General features: G+C 38.8%; 1 protein-coding gene across 1 annotated transcript in view; it reads right to left on the bottom strand.

Annotated features, from left to right (window-relative positions):
• tspan4a (tetraspanin 4a) overlaps window positions 1–12229 on the bottom strand; it is a 109284-nt gene that overhangs the window by 40135 nt on the left and 56920 nt on the right. The window contains 1 exon segment of the mRNA XM_032521544.1: window positions 2067–2141. Coding sequence (XP_032377435.1) covers window positions 2067–2141 — 75 coding nt within the window.

Raw genomic sequence — 12229 nt, 5'->3', positions numbered from 1 at the left:
ACATTTGGCTATTATGTAGTCCTGAAGGAATTAGAATAACAAATAAAACAATTTTTTTTACAAAGAACATACAGGTCCCAGGTCTATGGTTGCACATGTAATTCAGACAGAAAGTGGGGGAAATATCAAAGTAGGTTGTTATTTATCAAAGAGCACAAAGGCATTGGAGTCATGAGTGGCCTCTGCTTAAGACTTCAGGGATAACGTTCTCTGTCCCAACACATGAATAATGTAACGCAAGTGGTTTGAAATTGCCAATGATTTATGATGGGTCTCCATTTCAAGTTCGTTTTCACATGCCTCTATAGGGCGTCCAATTTAATGTACACTAAATGAAATATTTTGCCCCTGCAGATTTTTTCAGTTCATTTTATCATTTGATCTGATTACAGATAGGCCTGGACGACTAATCTAATCTAAAATCGCGATTTCGATTCACGCTGTTCACGATCAAAAGTTTTTAATCGATTTAAAACAATACTTCTTTCTTCTGTGAGTTTTAAACATAGACCGTATAAAATAAAGTGCTCCCAGGCTCTGCAATGCTCTCCCTTTCTCTTCATTGAGGCCTCTGTGTTCACAGGCTTGTGGTGATGCGCAATGTGCTATAGGTGCCAAAAACAAATCAATGTTTGGTTGAAATCGAGTAAATGTCCTTCGTTTTTGTATTCGTCAATGTCTTACCAATCACACACTTTCACACACTGTGGTCATTGTCAATGTCACACCATTCACACACTGTGGTCATTGTCAATGTCACACCATTCACACACTGTGGTCTTTGTCAATGTCTCACCATTCACACATTCATACACTGTGGCCAAGGCTTCTGTAAAAGGTGCCACCTGCTCATCAGATAAACACTCACACATTTACACTCCGATGCCACATCGGGGGTTCAGTGTCTTGCCTAAGGACACTTTGACATGGGACTGCAGGATCGAACCACCAGCCTTCCGACAGAAGGCGGCCGCTCTACCACTGAGCCACAGCTGCCGCACTGTTTACTCTTTGCCATGTTGCCTGAAGTTTAATTTAACAAGCTATATGATTCAATACAACAATAAATGCTATGGACTTTTGATTCTATTGCAATAAGTTCAGAATCTTGTTAAGAATTCAACCTTATTATTTATTGATTACGTGAATAGTCAGTGGTCCTCTGACAGTGGCAACAACAGTTCTGCATTATACCTTGTACATAATGTTCAAGGGGACTTGAAGTAGAGTTTTTTATTTTTATTTTTTTTAGAAGGCACTTGGACCATATTTTAACATGTTCGACTCAACCGTATCATCAATCCAGACTTCTTATGGGAATGTAATTCCCTCCAGTGCCCCACTAATCTACTAAAACTCTCACCATAGTGCAACTAATACCCATTGTCAAGATGTTTGCTGTTATTTGTGTGATAGATGTTTATGGTCAGACTAGAAGACACATTGTCACTGTCTACTCACGAGTCTTAGGGTTTAATATTTACAAAACCATGTAACAATAGCATATTTATTTTGTTAAAATTTTCCCACAAATCCAAATTACAGCACTCAAACCCTTAATTAAGATGGATTGAATTTAACAATTTCCCTTATCTGAATTGTGAAGGGATTACAAATAAGGAGAGGGATTGCTCATCTGCTTTTTTTGTCTTGCTTGACTTATTTATTTACAGGGGAAATTATCCAAAATGGATGAGCTGAGATAAATGAAGATTTATTAACAAGGAAAGGAAATTGTTGACAGTGTATTTTTTTTCGATCGTGTCCCAGAGATAGATGATAATGTGTGAAGTCCATGCATAAACCATATTAGAAATGAATCTCAGACAGTTTTATCCAACCTTTGTGGATACATAATGTCAGCAGGCATGCTCTTTTCTGAACCAGCGAACAACACTGCTTGTATAAATTTCAAAACATCGCTGCTGCATCATTTTGCATGGCAGCTTCTATCTGAATCATAAGCATTCTGCATGACGTATGGAGGGCTTTGTCGCAGCCTCTTTTCTTGTTCAGGTGGAGAAACCACAGGATATTACATGTTGAGTGCAATTTAGGTGTCTTACCTCGTCTTGGTAGATGAAGAAAAGCATGATAGAAAGAATCTCCAGGAAGAAGATGAGCAGGAGGAGGATGAAGAACTGTGGATGCACAAAGGGAAGAGAGTGGAGTTATTTAACACACTTACCAGTGAGTAGCACACAAAAACAAGGGAGAATAATGAGAAGAATGAAGTACAACTTGAAAAGAAGGGTTAATGCACAGCAGGCACCAGAGAGTGTGAAGGGGGGGGGGACAATAAAAGAGAATGAAATGACCACAGTGTCAAGGAGAAGGAGTTGGCAAAGTAAGGATGATTGAAGAGAAGCTGTCCATCGTTCAGCATCAATATTTCTAACTGACAGGTCAAGAGAGCAGAGAGAGTGGATGTGGGGGGACAATCATAGCAAGTAGGACAGACTGGGAGAAGTGATAAACAGTTTTCCTCTATCCACTTTTGAGTTTTAAAAGAAGCCACACTTCATTCTTCCCCAGTCCCCACCCACCACTCTTCTCCGGGAGCTACTTGATGGGTGATACATCTTCTTCCCGTGAGCCTGTGTGAGTGCTTAGAACAATTACGAGCTCAATCATCAACCACTCTGCTAGGGACATGTCTCCCACACATGGGAGTGACTGTCTAAACCAGGGAGGGGGGAAATCATTTGAGAAACAATGGTGTAATGTTCCAGTGGGTGATAAAAAAAGATCTGATGAAATGGCAGATTATCAACTGCGTCTTTAGACAAATACATCTACAGAGAATGTGGTGCATTTTGGATTGGTTCAGACTGAAATATCTCGGCAACCACTGGGTGGACTGCCATGGAAATTGGTACAGATAATTATGACTGTAAATGTGCCAGTGTTAGTCAGTCGCCTAATTATCAACTGTAGTCCTAGTTACATGCATGTCTGGGATGCACATGGGCTGAAACCATAGCACTCAGAGGAAACCCACGCAAACACGGGGAGAAGATGCAAACTCCAATTGCAACCACCACCCCATAAATATAAAATATAGGAACCATGTTTATATGACATGGTATTACAGGGGTTTTGGATGTTGCCTTAATTTGATTTGGGTAATTAAAGCGCCCATATTATGCTAATTTTCGGGTTCATAATTGCTTTGAGGTTATACCAGAATAGGCTTACATGGTTTCAATTTTAAAATGCCATAATTTAGTTGTACTGCACACTGCTGCAGATCCTGTTTTCACCCTGTGTGTTTGGGTCTCTGTTTTAGCTACAGAGTGGGATATCTCACTTGTTTAGCTACAGAGTGAGACATCTGACTTCTATACTATCTTTGTTGGGAGTCGCACATGCTCAGTAGCTAGGTAAGATCACATCAGCTAGACAACTCTTTCTGCATCTTTGGTCCGTACAAGGCGGGATTAGCTGGGAGCAGTGACGGACTGGGAACAAAAATAGGGCCTGGTATTTCCACCCACCAGCGGCCCACCAGCGGGGGGGCTGGAATGGGTTGCTCAACTCGTAGATAGAACTTTTGACGCACCAAAAGAACAAGCACTTTTGATAGCCCCGGTGATGGTGAATGTAAACTCCCGTGCTATAAACAACTGCACCGAAACTTAGACATGTCAATTATTTTTTTAATTGGTCAACAGTAGCCTGATATCTCCCAACCATAGGTTCCAATTTCCAATCTTCGACTTCCAACAACCAGACGCGGCCTATTCAATTCTGTCTTGAAATTCCCAAAAGGCATTATTACTTAATTTTGAGTTTTGCAAACAAATAATCAAATAAAAGAAATGCAGGTAGATTTGTTTTATTTCAAACCATGCACGTTTTTGAACATCTGATCTGAATAAGTGATTTTGCTTCAAAACAATGCAGACTGACTGGGTTTAAATCAAACTCGAGACAACAATAGTGACAAGTAATGCATGTTAATAAAAATAAAGCAGAACACATTCAGAAGACAACAGAATAACTGTTAAACACGTTTATTTGGATCAGGGCGGCAGCTGATTTAAACACATGAGACTCCAGGATTAATCTTAGCCTGGCTGCTAGCCTGCTCTGGACCAGGCTAACCACAAAGAATAAATCTCCATGGTTCAATGGCTGGGTTTAATTCAACCTGCTTTTGTGCAACCAAGTCAAAGCTAAATTCAGCCAGGATAACTTGAATATCCCGACTTAATCCCTTATCCTGGTTTCGTGCAATTTTTGAGTTCTGACGTTACCATTTAGCTCAAAGCACCGCTGTGCATAAGTAGCCTCACAGAGCTGCAGGCATAGCTGTACACTTAGTCTTTGTGTTTATTTCATTTTTTTAGAGTGGGGCACAAAGAATGAGACATGCACGAACCATCTCAGAGGTTTCAAAACTAATTTTAAAGTGGAGATGTTGTTTTCTAAGAGACATCATGGCTACACATCCTCCATGTACACAGTAGATGCGAGTGTTTGCTGGTTCACAAGGCATCAAGCAGGGCTGTCAGTTGCCCCATGAGGTCTTTTTTGGAAGCAGCTGCATGAATGAATCACTAAACAGGGCAACGCTGGAAGGTGAGAGAGCAACTAGGTAACAGCATGTAGCCCACGGTGTATTTGACTCACTCAGGCTCTTTTCATGAGGTGCTCTTAAATAACCATCTGAAATCAATTTCTATTGTTCTGTCAGGCTTCATTGTCTGAATCTCATGCTCCTGTGTTGTGTGAAATTCCTGGTAACTCCAATTTGGGGGGATTGTTAGGGGTTTATTTAAACTGAAGAAATTGCTCCACTGTGGTTTTAAGAAAATTCAATGTTGAAATCCCTTTTAACAAGTGAAGAGGCACAACAGTTTTCTTCACTCTGAATATTTGACATTCTGAAGGTTCTTTCAAATCATACTATTTGACGTTTTATTATTATGCACCACAGTTCTGCAACCAAAACATGATTTTAAAGAGTTTTAAAAATATGGAATGAGAAACCAACAGAGAAACAGTACGGAGACAGATTTACTGAAATAAAGTTTCAATCTGAGCCATGTTGTCTTTTTGGGATATTTCCTCCACAGTGTTAAGAGTGGTGACAACTGTGCAAGTACTCTGCAAGAAATTTAGATTCAGTGGGTCTGGTCAAGAACATAAAAAATCGCTAACAAATGCTAATTATTTACGCATGCAGAGTAGCATTTTCATCAAATTTTTAAGACATGCATGATAAGCTAGCTGATTTCTGTAGGGGGGCTCATTTTGCCTTATTCAGTCAGTGGTTACTAAAGTATCATTGTCATTTTTTGGGGCTGTCTGTATTAGTTGTAAGGAACAGATAACAAGGTATGCAATGTTGATAAAAAAAATCTCCAAACTTGTAAGGTGTGTTTTATATTCCACACTTGTGTACAATTTCGGGGCCCTTTTGGTCAATCTTCTGGTTCTGGCACAGGAAGATGATGGGAAAAAATAGTGATGGGCACAATGCCATGGTATTTCAGTAGCTGAAAAATTCAGACGTGTACAGCAATTCAGATGTCTGGAACCAGATCATTAGCATTTATTTGCAGTAATGTTTCCAGGAACTTGTCAAATGAAATATCTGAATATCACTTTCCATCTCACTCAGGTTGGTCTCCTCCAACTCTTAAAAAAATATCTATCTATGAAAAAAACATGAGTCTTTAGCTGCAGGATATTAACTTGTTTAGTACTCGACAGATAGCGAAAGAAGATTATCTTTTTTTTGCTGTAAGTAGTTGCCTGCAGCAGCCGGAGTCATTACTTGAAGCTATTTTGTTTTAAAAAATGACTTGAGCTTTAATATGCTGCTCTGCGTCTTATATGAAATTTAGTTTGACGATCTCTGATGGTTTATGATGATTGTTTTGGAGTCCTAAACGTTTAAAGGTGCCCTGCCGCACGTATTTCATTACTTGGTGGTAATGTCATGGTAAGCCATTCTAGCGTGGTATAGAAAGCCTGCAAGAAGACTCAGCTCAATTTGTGGCAGTTCTCATTAATATTCAACGAGTTAAGCTGCTTGACTCTGATTGGCTAACAGCTAGCCAATGAGAGCCTGGCTATCAGCATCCTTTACCCAGCGCAATTGGGCGAGCTCATGAATAGTAATGAGCTCAGGCAACATGACGTCAGACTGACCAGCTGTTGTAATTGGCCTGATTTCTCCTCTTATTTCTTTTCAGTGGCTAGAGCTGAGGAGGTAGCAGTTTTCACATTCACAACATAACCCAAACACATTTGGACCTAACGTATTTCAAAAAATGCAAGTAAAAACGGTTTTATGTGGAAGGGTACCTTTAAACTTCATCCTTAAAACGGTCACAAAGAAGAAATAACATAGAAGCGACAGAAAAACTTTCATATCTGCTAATTCTCCTTTGTGTTTTTGGGGTGTTTATTGGAGCCCATGAAATCCCAGCAGAGAGCACAGGGGCATCGTTAAGAATTAGAAATTGCTGCTCACCAACACTTGGAAAACAAACAGACCCCTCCCCTGTGGCTCTCTGAATATTTCCCCATTAATATGCTCTTAAAAAGAAATTGAACTCCTCATTTTGGTCATTTGAATCTACTAATTTACATAACCATATTGACAGGGACTATGGGCCAATACAAAGAGTGCATTTAACATGTCAACAATTTGATGTGCCCGAACTTTCTTCAGTTAAACAAAGACAAAACTGAGGTGGTTGTTCTGGGAACTAAAAGGTTTAGCATTTAAAAATCGGCAATGTTAAAAACAACGGACAAAGCCAGAAATCTTAGCGTCGTCATGGACTCAGACCTGCATTTCAACAGCCACATTAAGACAATTACAAAGTCAGCCTACTATCACCAGATGCATACATCAAGGACTTGACTCTCATCAGGATTTGGTAGAGCTTGTCCATGCTTTTATCTTTAGTAGAGTTGACTACTGACTCTGCCAACTCGTTTTGAGGTCTTTACACTGGCTTTCTGTCTCTCAAGTAATTGCTTTTAACGTACATCTGCTGGTTTATAAAGCACTGAATGCTTTATGGTGCTTTCTGATATTCTGACACATTATGAACCATCCAGGCATCTCAGGTCGTCTGGGACAGGTCTGTTTTCTGTCCCTAGAGTCAGAACTAAACAGGGAGAAGCAGCAGCTCAGTTTTTATGCTCCACATATCTGGAAAAAACTCCCAGAAATAATGTTTAAATAAAGTTGTCATGCCTTTTTTTAGACCACAGGCAAAATGCAGAATTAATGGGATAGTTGGATGTCAGAAGATTGCATTTTGCTTTTGTAATAAAGTCCAATTCTCAAATTGCTTTGGCGCATTTACTGAAACCAAGTTCCAATTGTCAATCCTCACACCACGTGGTACAGCACATCACTCTGTGACTTACAAAGGTCATTGCTCAATCAAAATTAATAACTCCTGTTTCAACATTTTTAAGCCAAGGACCCCTGAACTGAAAGAAGGTGGAGCAGGGACCCCTAGTGCATATATTTTATAAAATGAAGTTGCATATTAAACTGGGCCTACAATAACTTGTATGGCAGCCTAAAACCTTTATACATACCTTTTTAGCATAGAATACTAAGCTATTCAAATAGCCTAATAATTGTTGGCATGATTTTATAAATCCTGTTTTAACGTTAAACATTCATGTGGCACACACCTGTGGATTGCTTTAGTGACTACCTTGACTATAGGCCAAGCAGCAGTGGGGATTCATATTTGCTAATAACAAGTTGAATTCATGTCAAGACTTTTTAAATAAAAACAAAAACAAACATGGGCTCTCTCTCTGGCCTCAATCTCTCCTCTCTCTCTGGCCTCAACATTTAATAAACATCACACTGATATCCTCCCTTGCAATGCAACTATTGCTGTGACATCCTCACCTGAAGATTGTATTGTAAATCGTATTGTTTGCCACATAGCCTAAGTCAATTCATCTGAAAAGGTTTACAACAAAACCACATACCTATTATGTATCTACTATGTATATGTGACCGGTTCCTGTGAATGTTGGGTGCTCTATTTGCATGTAGGGATTTACACAATGAATATATGTATAAATGCGTTTGAGAGTAATACGATTCAATAGCAAATGATTGCAAACTATTTTGATCTGCAAGGCTTACTCTGTGCATTTTGTGCCAAAGCAAATATAAATGATTATGTGAGTAACTGACCTAATGTGCATATAAATGGTCATATAGTTTGAGGGAGTTTAATAGTCATTCAACAATTATGCTGAAGCGCTTTGAGAAAACACTGTAAATTGAATGAGGAATTTCAAACTGCTGCATGAATGGGTTACTTCTATCAAATGGGTTTTTCATCATTTACAGTTAATTTCGGCAACCTGTTTGTAAACTGTGAAAGGCTGATAATAAAAGCAAAGCAAACACAGTGTGCCAATTAAGTTAAGTGCAGGGGAATGGTTCTAAAGCTTACTTGATGAAACACAATTTATTTAAAAGCGTAGATATAACTTCACAGTCAGGTTAATGAAAAAATAAATAAAAACAGTTGGTTGAAAAGTTTTAAAAAAGCTTTAATTGAGACGTAAAATAAAGAACAGCATTATTTGCTCGAAATTACTTTAAAAAGCTGTTGCCTAACAAGACTGCATGACACTCTTGTTTATAACAGCAGGCGGTGAAAACACATTTACATCTGTTGTAATTGTGGTAGCTTGTGCTTAAAATAGGGGCTTGTGTAAGTAAACAGGGATGCGATATATCTGAGCTAAAATCTAAGAAGTTGGGGTTGTTTGGAGCTGGTATGTGCTAAGTGTCTCACTGTGATAAATTATTATAAACAAAGCCTCGGATCCCATTACAAAAGGACCAAAACAGGCTCGATATGTGTTCCTGAATTATCATCATTCAAACTGAAATACATTATTCTGTTGGCAGCAGGGGCTTACAGCAGCATAACTATGAGAACAATTTATAGTGGATCCAAGTAAAAGGAATGAAATAGGGTTAGAAACATGTTTCTATGGAGATGAAAGCTTTGTAAAGGGTTTGTCACTGGGAGTCGAGTGCAGATCTGAGTCGGAGCATGCTCAGATTTAAACCGTTTACGACATAACGTGTCATACTGAAATTTGTGAAATCCATAAATAATAAGCTTTTCTCATTACAAACAATAACAGAAGATAGAAATCATTTCACAATTTAGCTATCTATGATTGTTTGATTGCTAACGTTAGCTCAAAACGCCATGCAACTGACAGCCTTGGTTGTGTTTGATGCTAACTTGTAGCCAGCAGTGAACCAAATTCTTGTGTAGGTCCACGCAACTCACATCAGGTAGTGACACTGTTGTCAAACAACATACTTATGTTCAGAGATTCTACCCTTTTTTTAAACTTCACAATCTACCGTTAGTGGTGGGAGAAGTACTCAGATCCCGTAGTAAAAGTACCAATACCACAATATAAAAATACTCCATATGAGTAAAAGCCCTTGTTTTAGAACTCATCTTCAGTCCCAGTTCAAGTGTTATAAGCAAAATGTATTCCAAGTAAAAAACCTGTTTTGCAGGAAAACTAAGAGGTTTAGGTGGAGCTACTGTAGTTTTAATTACTTATTATGCATCATTTTTAGTTGAGTGGTTCCCAATCTTGGGGTCCCCCCTTTTATGTCACAAGATAAATCTGAAAGTAGAGACAAAGAAGGTAAAAAGAAAACACAAAGTTCTGCAACATATTTATATATATTTTTGGGACTTTTCTCTAATCTTTCCTGCATTATTATATATTGTCTAACTATCCAAATATTGGATAATTTACCTTTTGAGTTTTAAAGGTTAAATAAAGTTATGGATGGTGATGGTGTAGAGGATATAACATATGCCTTTGGCATGGGAGATCTGGGTTCAATTCCCCCTGGGATAAATAAACCGATGTGTCCTTTGACATATATAGCATTTGTTAGTCTTTCTGGATAAAAGCGTCAGCAAAATGACATGTTATGTAAAAGAAATGTAAAAATTAAACCATCTAAAAAGTGTAAATGGGAAATTAGTCTTTGGTAAAACTGCTAACAACTCATATATCTGTAATGTCACAAGGGGCCCCATCAGACATTGGTTTCAGACAGGCTGGAAATTGGTTTAATCTAACAAATAACTGTATTCTATGAGGTCATTATGTTGTGTTTTTAAAGCTTAAACTGAAAGTAAGGATGAGTCAAATGTAGTGATGTAAAATGTACATTTCTCTCTGAAGTTTGAAGTCTGAGTTGATGAATTAAATACTGTGGAAAGTACTTAACTCATTAACTATAATTTCTACTTCTTTTACACTGTATGACACATCTATATATAAACCATCACACAATGCTACATATAGCCCTTACACGTGTAATGGTGAATTATATGTCAGTCGATCACAAGAGCGAAACAACTCTGCAAAGTGGTCCTTTAAGACATTCCAATTCTGTCGTGGTAAGCTGGTGTCCTGCAGGTTTTTGTTCCATTACAGTTTTTGCACCGTGAGAGTTAATGAGCCACAGCTGGTCCATATCTAGCTGACACCTTCAAGGGGGAACAAAAACCTCCAGGACACCAACGGCCAGCATGGAGCTCCTCTGGGTTAAGCTTTTCTTGTAAAGTATTATTGTAAGTATTTCCATGCAGCTTATTTTATTGCAGTAGAGTCGTTCATAGCACAGAAAACAGTGTTGCAATCAGTAACTAGATAGCTGGGATTTATGTTGGGATATTAACTCTACATTTAAGTAGACGTTTAATGTATCTGAAGAACAGTAGCTTTTATTGGCCACTGAAGACTAAATGCACACATTATTTAAATGTATACTCTCCCGACACCTTGCATGTAACTGTAATTTATGTTATGACTTGTTTAGCCAGCAGTGCTGATATCCCTGATTAGCAGAGATTGATCTGTCAGTTGGGCCTCTGGATGAGAACTATTATCAAAGTCCAGGCACAGGGATTGATTACTTTTTGCGGATCCATGCTGTGATTTCCACACAGCGTGAAAGCTACAAAGGCTCTGTGTGTGTGACTGGTGAAGCAGTCATGTCAGGCACACGATCCATCAGTTCCTCCGTAATCAATACCTTTCGGGATCTTTCCTGTCTTGAGGGAATCGCTTGCGGCAATAGCCATGTTCTTTCTTAATGTGGTGGGTCTAATCATTTTTAGTGGCTCTACATCTCAGACCCATGTAAGAAGTGCTCAGTAAACAATCTGCTTCCATTCCCACCCCAGTGATCTCACCCATCTGATTAATTTGTAGGGAGATTAGGTCACAGAACCACCACACCTTGTCTGTACCCTTTGGCTTCCACTAATATTGACTGTCTGGACTTAGTGGTGTGAAACGTGACTTTAATCACCAATAACACTGAAATTCAGTGTCTTCAAGAATTGCAGTGTCTTCAAATGGCTCTTTTTAAAATTAATAGGACTACGAATTGGATTTTGTTCCAAAATGTGGTTTAATGTAGCATGAAGACTGAAAAAAGGCAGAAACTGCTAGCTTGGCTCTGTCCAAATGTATCAAAATAAACCTGGCGTCTTCTCTGAAGTTCACGATTTGACCGGGGAGAACCAGAGAAGGATAGTATCCTGAGGCCTCCCCTGGTTGCCTGGCAACCTCAGTGTGATGGCAGAACTCCAGTAAGTTTCTGTTGCTATGGTGTGGAATTTAGTTGTGGCAAATAGTGGCAGAGTTCATCCAAAGTTTACACAGAACCTGGAACTGTAATGATTTTGAAAAGGCTGAATATTTGTTTCATTTCATTTCATTAGCTTTTGCTTGCTGTTACCAGCAGAAACAAATAAAGAATTTCTGACTTTACTCCTTAAAGCGCCCATATTCTGCTCATTTTCAGGCGCATAATTGTATTTAGAGATTGTACCAGAATAGGTTTATGTTGTTTAATTTCCAAAAATAACTATATTTTTATTGTACTGCACATTGCTGCGGCTCCTCTTTTCCCCCTGTGTGTTGAGCTTTCTGTTTTAGCTACAGAGTGAGACATCTCACTTCTGTTCCCTCTTAGTTGGGAGTCGCCAATGTGCAGTACCTAGGTAAGCACTGCAAGCTAGTCAGAGCGCAGTTTGAGACAAGCTAGTGTTTATGTTTATTGTCCCCAGGGGGAGGTTGCAACAGAAATCACATCACATGGCATTTTCAAACAACATGAAGACAAACAAGACAAAGAAAACCGTAACATGTATACATC

The sequence above is a fragment of the Etheostoma spectabile genome, chromosome 1 (genome assembly GCF_008692095.1).
Source record: "Etheostoma spectabile isolate EspeVRDwgs_2016 chromosome 1, UIUC_Espe_1.0, whole genome shotgun sequence".
Classification (NCBI taxonomy): Eukaryota; Metazoa; Chordata; class Actinopteri; order Perciformes; family Percidae; genus Etheostoma; species Etheostoma spectabile.
Note: the sequence above shows the minus strand (reverse complement) of the source record. Positions and strands in the feature narration are given on the sequence as shown.